Source organism: Ranitomeya imitator, chromosome 9, assembly GCF_032444005.1.
Source record: "Ranitomeya imitator isolate aRanImi1 chromosome 9, aRanImi1.pri, whole genome shotgun sequence".
In the NCBI taxonomy this organism is placed as follows: domain Eukaryota; kingdom Metazoa; phylum Chordata; class Amphibia; order Anura; family Dendrobatidae; genus Ranitomeya; species Ranitomeya imitator.
Genome location: NC_091290.1, coordinates 30,828,308 through 30,840,322, shown reverse-complemented (window position 1 = coordinate 30,840,322; position 12,015 = coordinate 30,828,308). Strand labels below are relative to the sequence as shown.

At 40.7% G+C, this 12,015-nt stretch overlaps 1 protein-coding gene across 1 annotated transcript in view; it reads left to right on the top strand.

Annotated features, from left to right (window-relative positions):
- The window catches only part of ACTN3 (actinin alpha 3), a 77,191-nt gene that overhangs the window by 28,360 nt on the left and 36,816 nt on the right, over nt 1-12,015 (top strand). The window contains exon 2 of the mRNA XM_069740253.1: nt 11,400-11,514. Coding sequence (XP_069596354.1) covers nt 11,400-11,514 — 115 coding nt within the window. The remainder of the gene's footprint in view (nt 1-11,399; nt 11,515-12,015) is intronic.

Sequence of the window (12,015 nt, the reverse complement as noted above, 5' to 3'; positions counted from 1 at the left end):
TCTGGTTGATAACTTTTCAGGAAATGCTCCTTGTTTGGGGAGGCTTTAGAAGAGTTTGTCAATTCCTGAAGAATTTATTGGAGCAGTTTTGAAGAGTTTTTGAAGCATTTTGGAAGAGTTTTTGCTTCTGAAGATTTTTTTTTGCAGCCTAGTTTGGAGCGCATTCCATCAGGAGATGCATTAAAGAAGTTACATGCGAAAAAGTCCACCCGCTAGGCATTTTTGAAGATCTGAAGAGGAAAAAAAAACAACTCAAAAGACTCAACATATGAACAGCAAAGTGGGTTTACAATAGAAATGTATGGAGGAGTCAAGCATTTTTTGAGTGGACCTGCTCCAAAAAACTTCTGAAAAAACTCCCTTAGGGAAGGTTCAGAGTTTCATCCAGAAAAGTGGGATTATTTTATTCTCACTTATGCAATCTGTTTTTTTTTCCAGCACCAGCTATTAATCATTTACAGGACCATTGACAGTTTCCTATTTTCCATTTTTGCAATGTATCTGTAAAATCGGATGTAATACTGTGGTTCCATACAGCATCCGATTTTTTTTCTCACACTCATAGACCTGAATGGCTGAGACTCATCCGATTCCTGGAGGAAAATGGCGCACGATGCAAATTTTGACACATGCAATTTGGTTGGTGAAAAAGAAAAACGGTCATCTGCACTGCCCCATTGAATAACATTGGTCTGAGTGTGATCCTTAGAGGCATTAATTAAGCCTAAAGTCAGAAAATGGTGCAAAATGCGGGCACATATGTACGTCATAACTGTTTAACTGTATTAACTTCAGAACAGTCCAAAATGGGTCCAATTTATCAAGAGGTATGGGCCTTTAAAAATTAAATTTGGGACAATATACTCCAACCGTGTTTTTTAAATGGGTGTATGAAAAATATACCACATTGTTTATATGCAGAGAAAAATTGCCATTTTTGTCATGTGCATGAATTACAATTTGTCACTGATCTCAAAAAGTAATCCTAACCTAATTTTTATTTTATAAATGAATAACGTAGTACAAAAATAAGTAATGTTTTAATATTTCTTATAAAAGAAGTTTGTTTCTTTCTCTTTGATTAATTCGCTCTCAATTTATGGATACAATCTGTATTCAGTGAAGACAGATTTTCCCATTACAGTGACGGGAGATGACAGTTGGTGCTCGTAAAGTTCTATGCAAAGGGGAGGAGCTAGAGGCGGACATATTCTACTGCACCTTCCATAGAATGTTAGGAGCACTAACTGTCATCTCCTATATCAGTAATGGTAAAATCTTGTCACTTAATATCGATTTTACCCATGAATTGAGAATTTTGAAAATGACTGATTAGTCCACAAGTAGAAACAGATTTCGCTGATAAGATATATCGCAAAGTTTATTATTTCCACGTGTACTCTTTAAGGACGCAGCCATTGTTTGTTTTTGCACTTTAATTTTTTTCTATCCTTTTTCACATAGCCTAAACTTTTTTTCTTTTTCTGCTGACATAGACATTTGAAGGCTTGCCTTTATGGATCGAGTTGTAGGTTTGAATTAAACCATTCATTTTATCATATGGATTAAGAATAAATGTCAAAAAAAAAAATTCAAGTGAGAAAAAATGGTGAGAAAAACGCAACTCCTCCATTGTTTTTGGGGTTTTACTTTTATGGCGTTAATTGTGCCGTAAAATTAGCTGAAAATATGATTTTCCAGGTCAGTCCAATTATGGGGATACCAAATGTATAGGTTTTTTTTCCCAGTATATTACTGATTTAAACAATTCTGAACTTTGTAAAAAAAAAAATTTGGTTTGTGTCACCATTTCTGAGACTCATATCTTTTTTTCCTTTAATGGAGATTTCTGATGGCTTGTTTTTTTGCAAGATGAGCTGGTGCTTTTCTGTATAAAATTTTGAGGTGCATATTGTGTTTTGATAGTTTCTTATTGCATTTTTTGTTGTATTGCGACAACCGAAAAACTGCAATTCTGGTGTTTCGCTCTCCTCTCTTCTTTACAGCGTTTATTTATCGAATTAGTTAAATTTACATTTCGATAAATCGGACTTTTATGGATGCTGTGATACCAAATATAGTATATGTTCAGATTTCTTTCATTTTAACTGTCAAAAAAAGATTGGCTCATAGGGGAACAAGGGAATCCTCTGGTGGGCCCTGTCCTCCTGCAGGCCTCCCACCTCCTATATGAGCAGTACTTGGCACCATATACTATATTCACTGTTTACAGACACACAGCATCTCAAAATTCATTTAACCCCTTTCCGACATCGAGCGTAATAGTATACTGATGTCGGATGCCTGCCGATGTCAGCATCGGCGCGTGCACCTTTCCGGGCACATGTCAGATAATATGTACAGCTCACATGTGCCCACAACAGCCGCGGATGGAATCACGATCCACCCGTAGCTGTTAACTAATTAAATGCCGCTGTCAATTTACCGGAAGCGTGTGGTAAATCCCGCCCATTGGTGACCCAGTCACATGATTGCGGGTCACTGATGGGTCAGCATGACAACCAGAGTTCTCCAGCAGGCCTCTATGGTTGTTATTGCCGGATTGCTGAGAACGCCGCCCGCCGCTCATAGCAAGTGAGCATTTCTGCTACACACAGGCGATCCGATCATCACCTGTGTGTAGCAGAGGCAATCAAAGTACTGCAGCTTCTATTCTCCAATGGAGACTATTGAAGCATTGCAAAAGTTTTTAAAAATATTGAAAAAAATATAAAAGGTCAAATCACCCCCCTTTCACCTCATTCAAACTAAAGCAATAAAAATACAAATATTTGGTATCGCTGCATTCAGAATCACCCGATCTATCAATATAAAAAAATAATTAATATGATCACTAAACGCGTAACAAGAAAAAAATAGAACCGTCAGAATTATTTTATTTGGTCGCCACTACATTGCAATAAAATGCAATAACTGGCGATCAAAAGATTGTATCTACACCAAAATGGTATCAATAAAAACGTCAGCTCGGCATGCAAAAAATAAGCCCACACCCAACCCCAGATCACGAAAAATGGAGACACTACCAAACCTTGGATTTTCTTTTCACCTTTTCACCTATTTACTTAAATAAAAAAATAAACTTGTCATGTTTGGTATCTAGGAACTCGTAATGAACTGGAGAATCATAATGGCAGGTCAGTTTTAGCATTTAGTGAACCTAGTAAAAAAAAAAACAACTGTGGCATGCACTTTTTTTTACTTATAATTGTTTTCCCGTTTTCCAGTACATGATATCTTAAAACCAATGATGTCGTTCAAAAGTACAACTCGTCTCACAAAAAACAAGCCCTCACATGGCCATATTGACCAAAAAATAAAAAAAGTTATGGCTCTGGGAAGGGGAGCAAAAAACAACAAGTTGAAATCGAAAATACCGTACCTGTGGTCATGAAGGGTTTAAAAAAACTATCCAGTTAATTATTATCTAGAAGTAGAGGTAAATTTATGCATGAGGCTGATGTAATATTTGCATGTGACTGAGCGGTGAACTCAGAGTCATTGGTAGTGATCAGCCCTTGGCACTCCAGTCCAACACTGGCTTCTAAAATATACAACAATGGTATTGCTGTATAGGGAAAAAAAATCAGTGTCTTCTATAACGCCTAGAAATCATGACAGGCATAGGGGCCTTCAGCTGTCCCCCGACAGACATAGTAATCCGTCAGCTTCCAACTATGTTGGCCAAGTCCACCAATATGAACAGGTTCGGACAATGGTCTAATGTATATGGGGGCACCGGCCAACTGATGGTCTGGGGAGATATCGATAAGGCACGTCTTATTTTGGACTGACAATCACGTTGTTCTCCTGGATATGGAGAGAACAGGAGTGCTCGATCAAACGAGTGCACCTGTGTATCAGAAAGATGACCAATATGTTCGAAGCATCGTTCGGGCGACAACCATCTAATGTCTACGGGACCTTTGTGCTGTGCTAACATACATTAGGTATGTTAGAGTGCTTTGGCACCCATTCATTGGTCCTGTCAGGGCTTATGTCCGAACCTCCAGCAAAACCGGATTCGGGCGTATGCGCCAACAGGACCATAGTCTATAATGGTGTCAACAGAGCGATCACGTGCTCTGTCGTGCATCACTTTCGGGCGTGTATGTCTACTGGACACTCAGACATAGTAGACTGCATCTGGGTGTCCATCTACAGTAGGTATATATGCCCGAAAATTGTGCAAGTCAGAGCACACGTCCCACACCACTGCTTAACTCTGCAGGTTTTCTTTCAGGATTCTAAAAACTGGGCAATTACTCCTATCGGACCTGAAACGATGGCCAACAGGCAAAATTGACTGTTCACTACATTTACGCTGATGACCTATCCAGCAGTGGTAATGAAAGCCTATCGGGTGGGTGAGATGGCTGTCAGAGTCACATCAATCTGATATCAACGGCCTATCAAAAAGATGGGTCATCAATATCAATGTAGTGGACAAGGCCTTTAAAGAAAAGGGACTTTATTAACAAGCTCTTCGAATGGCTGTTGTACTGTCCCTTTTGGATATTTTATGGTACTCTGTGCATACTATTCTGAATGTTGATCCAGTTGATCGACACTCGGATTCAGGAGGGAAAGACCTACTTTTTAGGGCAGACGGGATCATGCATTATGGATGTACCTATACCTATTTGGACATGTGTCTTTTTCCAACTGTACTAATTGTATTACCATTGAACATATATCTTTACATATGATTGGTATCAAACCAATTTAAACCAAAAAATTTTGAGTACGAAAAAGGCTTCTGCCATCAAAAGATTTGCTATTCCAAAATTTCCCATCACTCTCAAGCCTAGGGGAATCTAATGCAATGGATTTGGGTTTGCGTTCCCAGCCATTCTATGGTTATGGTAAATCTGGTTCTACGATCAGAGTAAATGATCTTGGTGGTGACCATCCCATGATTGTGATCCAGGATGAATGGTGACAATCTCCCACCCCTGTCCAGGAGCAATCCAGTCTATGCAGTGATAATCTAGAAGGTATGGAGATCATCTAGACTGGCATGGACACCGAGCTCCGGCAATAGTGGCCATACACTGCTGTGGTGGTCAATTGAAATGTGCAAGGAATTACAGATTTTGTTGTTTTCTTTTTTTATAAACCATAGAAACATTACGGTTATTTAAAACTATACAATGTCTAAAACATAAAGCATTGGCTGAAGTGGACGTGTCGTACTGTATGCAGTGTCCTAAATAGACCATGACGGCCATAAAATCTGCAGGACGATGTTCCCAGCAAATTGCAGACAGTAACCGGATCTCCCACCTGTCCATCCATTTGGTATGGGATAGCCAAGCTCCGTCATTCCAAGATGATGTACAGCGCACACCCCATAAACCCTCTTTGGGACTCTCCAGGATATCGTTACCCTAAAAATAGATTTCTAAGAAGCTGACAGATTTTTCGGTTTGGCCAGACGCCTAAAAATAAAATGATTTTTTTTAAAGAAGTCTTAGTAAGATAGACGTATTAATTGACCAGGACAAAACATTAATTCACTGCTATTTTTTTTCTAAATAGAATAAAAAATAAATAAATCTGGGCAAATGTATTTTCATTACAAAAAAAATAGAGGTTTCCACTAGTCCACTTGTCTGCTATAGCAGTGGTCTTATAGAGCAGTCATGGGCAAAAAGCGGCCCATGGACCACATCCGGCCCTCTGGCCGTTTCAGTCCGGCCCACGAACAGAGACAGACAAAGGGCTGAAAACACTTGTCCATGGGCAGCACCATGCGGCCGCCCTTCCCTGCCCGATGTCACTGAGGACGCAGATATTGATGAATAAAATGGTGGAGGACGGAGCAGAAAGCTCCTTCTTCCACCATTCAGCGAGTGCGACTGACACAGCAGACACGAATACTTCACTACATCATGTCTGCTGTGTGGAGCGTCAGTGCACACAGCAACGACCAGAGCAAAGGGCCGAGGGGACAGGCACGAGATTTTTTAAGGTGTGGGATGTGTGCCTGTAGATAGGAGGGCTATGTGAGGGCTCATGCTGTATATAGGGGCTATGTATTGGCTCATACTGTTTATACGAGCTATGTGAGGTCTTATACTGTATATAGGTGGGCTATATGGGGTGTCATTCTGTATACAGGGGGCTATGTAATGCCTCATACTGTATATAGGGGTTATGTATTGGCTCATACTGTTTATACCAGCTATGTGAGGTCTTATATTGTATATAGGTGGGCTTTATGGGGTCTCATTCTCTATACAGGGGGGCTATGTAATGGCTCATGCTGTATATAGGGGCTATGTATTGGCTCATACTGTTTATGCGAGCTTTGTGAGGTCTTATACTGTATATAGGTGGGCTATATGGGGTCTCATTCTGTATACAGGGGGCTATGTGAGGGCTCATACTGTATATAAGAGCTATGTATTGGCTCATACTGTTTATGCGAGCTATGTGAGGTCTTATACTGTATATAGGTGGGCTATATGGGGTCTCATTCTGTATACGGGGGGCTATGTAATGGCTCATGCTATATATAGGGGCTATGTATTGGCTCATACTATTTATACGAGCTATGTGAGGTCTTATACTGTATATAGGTGGGCTATATGGGGTCTCATTCTGTATACAGGGGGCTATGTGAGGGCTCATACTGTATATAAGAGCTATGTATTGGCTCATACTGTTTATGCGAGCTATGTGAGGTCTTATACTGTATATAGGTGGGCTATATGGGGTCTCATTCGGTATACAGGGGGGCTATGTGAGGGCTCATACTGTATATAAGAGCTATGTATTGGCTCATACTATTTATACGAGCTATGTGAGGTCTTATACTTTATATAGGTGGGCTATATGGGTCTCATTCTGTATACAGGGGGCTATGTGAGGGCTCATGCTGTATATAGGGGCTATTTATTGGCTCATACTGTTTATGCGAGCTATGTGAGGTCTTATACTGTATATAGGTGGGCTATATGGGGTCTCATTCGGTATACAGGGGGGCTATGTGAGGGCTCATACTGTATATAAGAGCTATGTATTGGCTCATACTATTTATACGAGCTATGTGAGGTCTTATACTTTATATAGGTGGCCTATATGGGGTCTCATTCTGTATACAGGGGGGCTATGTGAGGGCTCATGCTGTATATAGGGGCTATTTATTGGCTCATACTGTTTATATGAGCTATGTGAGGTCTTATACTGTATATAGGTGGGCTATATGGGGTCTCATTCTGTATACAGGGGGGCTATGTAATGCCTCATACTGTATATAAGAGCTATGTATTGGCTCATACTATTTATATGAGCTATGTGAGGTCTTATACTGTATATAGGTGGGCTATATGGGGACTCATTCGGTATACAGGGGGGCTATGTGAGGGCTCATGCTGTGTATAGGGGCTATGTATTGGCTCACACTGTTTATATGAGCTATGTGAGGTCTTATACTGTATATAGGTGGGCTATATGGGGTCTCATTCTGTATACAGGGGGTTATGTAATGCCTCATACTGTATATAAGAGCTATGTATTGGCTCATACTATTTATATGAGCTATGTGAGGTCTTATACTGTATATAGGTGGGCTATATGGGGTCTCATTCTGTATACAGGGGGCTATGTGAGGGCTCATACTGTATATAAGAGCTATGTATTGGCTCATACTATTTATACGAGCTATGTGAGGTCTTATACTGTATATAGGTGGGCTATATGGGGACTCATTCGGTATACAGGGGGGCTATGTGAGGGCTCATGCTGTATATAGGGGCTATGTATTGGCTCATACTGTTTATGCGAGCTATGTGAGGTCTTATACTGTATATAGGTGGGCTATATGGGGTCTCATTCGGTATACAGGAGGGCTATGTGAGGGCTCATACTGTATATAAAAGCTATGTATTGGCTCACACTGTTTATACGAGCTATGTGAGGTCTTATACTGTATATAGGTGGGCTATATGGGGTCTCATTCGGTATACAGGGGGGCTATGTGAGGGCTCATACTGTATATAAAAGCTATGTATTGGCTCATACTATTTATACGAGCTATGTGAGGTCTTATACTGTATATAGGTGGGCTATATGGGCTCTCATTCTGTATACAGGGGGGCTATGTGAGGGCTCATGCTGTATATAGGGGCTATGTGGGGTCTCATACTCTATATAGGAGACTATGTGAAGGTACGTGCTATACAGTGGGTACGGAAAGTATTCAGACCCCTTTACATTGTTTCATTGCAGCCATTTGGTAAATTCAAAAACGTTCATTTTTTTCTCATTAATGTACACTCTGCACCCCATCTTGACTGAAAAAAAACAAATGTAGAAATTTTTGCAAATTTAATAAAGAAGAACTAAAATATCACATGGTCATAAGCATGTCACATCACTACCTGCTGTCCCATTCTCCTACACATGCTTAACCCCTTCATGACCAGAGCTTTTTTCGGTTTTGCGTTTTTCCCTCCCCTCCTTCCCAGAGCCATAAACTTTTTTATTTTTCCGTCAATATGGCCATGTGAGGGCTTATTTTTTGTGGGACAAGTTGTACTTTTGAACTACACCATTGGTTTTACCATGTCGTGTACTGGAAAACGGGAAAAAAATTCCAAGCGTGGTGAAATTGCAAAAAGAGTGCAATCCCACACTTGTTTTTTGTTTGGCCTGTTTGCTATATTCACTAAATGCTAAAACTGACATACTATTATGATTCTCCAGGTCAGTACGAGTTCATAGACACCAAACATGTGTAGGTTCTCTTTTATCTAAGTGGTGAAAAAAATCCCGAACTTTGCTAAAAAAAAATGGTGCCATTTTCCGATACCCGTGGCGTCTCCATTTTTCGTCATCTCAGATTGTGTGAGGGCTTATTTTTTGTGTGCCGAGCTGGCATTTTTAATGATACCATTTTGGTGCAGATATGTTCTTTTGATTGCCCGTTATTGCATTTTAATGCAATGTCGTGGCGACCAAAAAAACGTAATTTTGGCATTTTGACTTTTTTCTCGCTACGCCGTTTAGCGATCAGGTTAATCGTTTTTTCTTTTTGATAGATCGGGCGATTCTGAATGCGGCGATCCCAAATATGTGTATTTTTTATTGTTTTATTTTGAATGGGGTGAAGGTTGATTTGAACTTTTATATATTTTTTATATTTTTCAAAACCTTTTTCTTTTTGGCATGCTTCCATAGTCTCCATGGGAGGCTAGAAGCTGGCACAATTCAATCGGCTCAGCTACATAGAGGCGATGATTAGCTCACCTCTATGTAGCTGAATTACTGACTTGCTATGAGCGCCGACCACTGGGTGGCGCTCATAGCAATCCGGCACTGACAACTATAGAGGTCTCCAGGAGACCTCATGTTGTCATGCCGACGAACCGATGACCCCCCATCACGATCGCATCGGTGTGCTTATTTCCGTCACAATTGCCGGAAGCCCCATTTAAGTGCCACTGTCAGAGTTTGGCAGTGGCATTTAACTAATTAATAGGCGCGGGTGGATCGCGATTCCACCCGCACCTATTGCGGGCACATGTCAGCTGTTTTGAACCGGGAAAGATGTGGTCTCCCCGCCGGAGCCCACATCAAAGGTGGGGATACTGACATTGGCCGTACTATTATGCTCGATGTTGGTAAGGGGTTATAGGGCTTTTCTCATGTTCAATTTTCAGGAGCCCACCCCTCACCTGCCTCCCTGCTTCCTGTCTGTCTGGGGGCGATGCATTCTTAAATGATTGACTGTTCGGACCAGCATACTTGTTGTTCTCCTGGTCCAAATTGTGCAGTATCTTTTGCTACTACCGTATATGAGTTGGAGAAGCACAGGAGCACTTCAGAGCAGCGCTTACAAGCTCTTAAAAAAGAGTCTGAGTAATGTGCTCCTTTGCCTAGGAGACCGGCCACCACTGATAGACTACAGAAGTGGCTGAAAACCTAAGCAAAATTTTAAACACAATAAAATTAAAAATCCAGAGACTGGAGAGGATTTTTCATTAGACTCAAAGTTACTAGTTTTTACAAGCACTTTCCAAACCCTAATCTTGTAGACTGGGGGATTATGCTTTCTCATATATAGACATAAAAATTGCAGCTGTAATCATGAAATATAATGATTGTACTCTTCTAATATTTTTTCTTAAAAAGTTTGCAATTTTTTTTTTTTTTTTTGGGGGGGGGAGGGGGGTGTCAGTTGAATATAATAGACTAGCGGAAATATAGTGGGATAATAGAAAGTGGGAAAAATATTAAATTGGTTGTCCGGTCACAATATATTGATGCCTCATCCATAGGATCCATATGGCAGGACATCAATATCAGATAGGGTCTGACTCCGGGGATGCCAACCAAACAGTTGTTATCTGCTCATTCGGTGGCCAGATCTAAAAACTTTGACCAGAACTAGCTCCGTTCAATGTGTAGCAACCACTACAGGGTGCTGCAGAACAGCTCCAATTCATGAGAATAAGAACTGCTCTGCTGTACACGGAAATGGCTACTACATAATGAATGGATCCAGCTCTGTTCCTAATGCCAAAATCCGGATGTGATGCAGATTATGGGTAATTGTTGGGGGTGCCAAGTGTCTGTCCTCCACTGATCTGATACTGATGACCAATCCGAAATCAAAATATTGTGACTAGACAATGAAATGTTCATTTATTTATAAGGAATTATGCCATATTCTGTGCCAAATAGAAAATTCCCTAATTGCTACCTATCACAGTCTACCGGCATGAAGGCTCGTCGTCATACTATTTCTATGGAGCTGTCATTTGCCGTAAATACCTGGTGTGAAGGACTGGTGGAAATGGTTCTTCTTCCCTTAATCCAGGGTTGCTTATTTTTTGTTGTTGCACCTCTCCATTCCTGAGATATAACCGCCTTGTCTTGCATATAAATCAAGTCTTATTAGTATGGTCCTAATGTAGACTCCCGAAGAGATGAGTTGAGGAGCACTTACCTTGGCCAACAAGATTAGGTTTACCTACATGGAAGAAGGGGCCATATCTCTGGAATGCAGAGGCGCAAGAACAAAAGAAAAACAAAGCCGGATTCAGGGAAACAGTGGCGTTTACACCAAATATGTAAAAAAAAAAACTACATATTTATGGCAAGTGACAGGTCCTTTGTAAAGATTGAAGCCTGATGCCAAACCATCAGATTATGGCATTGGGATTTAGACATTTTATCCATGAAGATACATTTGTCCCTGAGAAGGCCGTCTTCTTTATTGGAAAGGTTTTACCACCCAAGGAAAAAAAAAAATACTAGTTGTCATTCACTTAGGTAGTTTTTGGGGACACCCTTATCGCACCAATAAATCACGTTACGCTCTACTAGAAATATGAATAACCCGTCCATCATTTATTTTGTCCTCACAGACCTTCACAGCCTGGTGTAACTCTCACCTCAGGAAAGCCGGGACACAAATTGAGAACATAGAAGAAGATTTCAGAAATGGCCTGAAACTGATGTTACTGCTTGAGGTTATCTCCGGTAAGTGGAAGACAATGAGGCACTTTACTGATTTATGCTCTGAACCAGTCATAATTCATTACTATTGTGCCTGTGGAAGCTCAGATTATTACGCTGGTGTCATGAGTAGAGTTGAGCGAATATGTTCAGAATTGGTCGCCGAATCTGAATTTGCCATATTCGTGTCATATTGGTATGCTATTCGTGCCAAATTTATGTTGGATAATAAGTTCCGACCATATTTGGTAATTTCAACTCCCATTGACTCTAATGACATTCAGCAAATATTGCAAAAACAAAATTCACCTCCGATCGTAACCGAAACAGAATTTTGAAAAATTCGCTCAACTCCACTCATGAGCAGTTAAGGTACCGTCACACTCAGTGACGCTGCAGCGATATAGACAACGAGCCGATCGCTGGAGCGTCGCTGTTTAGGTCACTGTAGAGACGTCAAACACAGCAACTCCTGAACAATGCAGGAGCGATCCAGTGACGTAACGGCGACTCACTTCTCGTTCT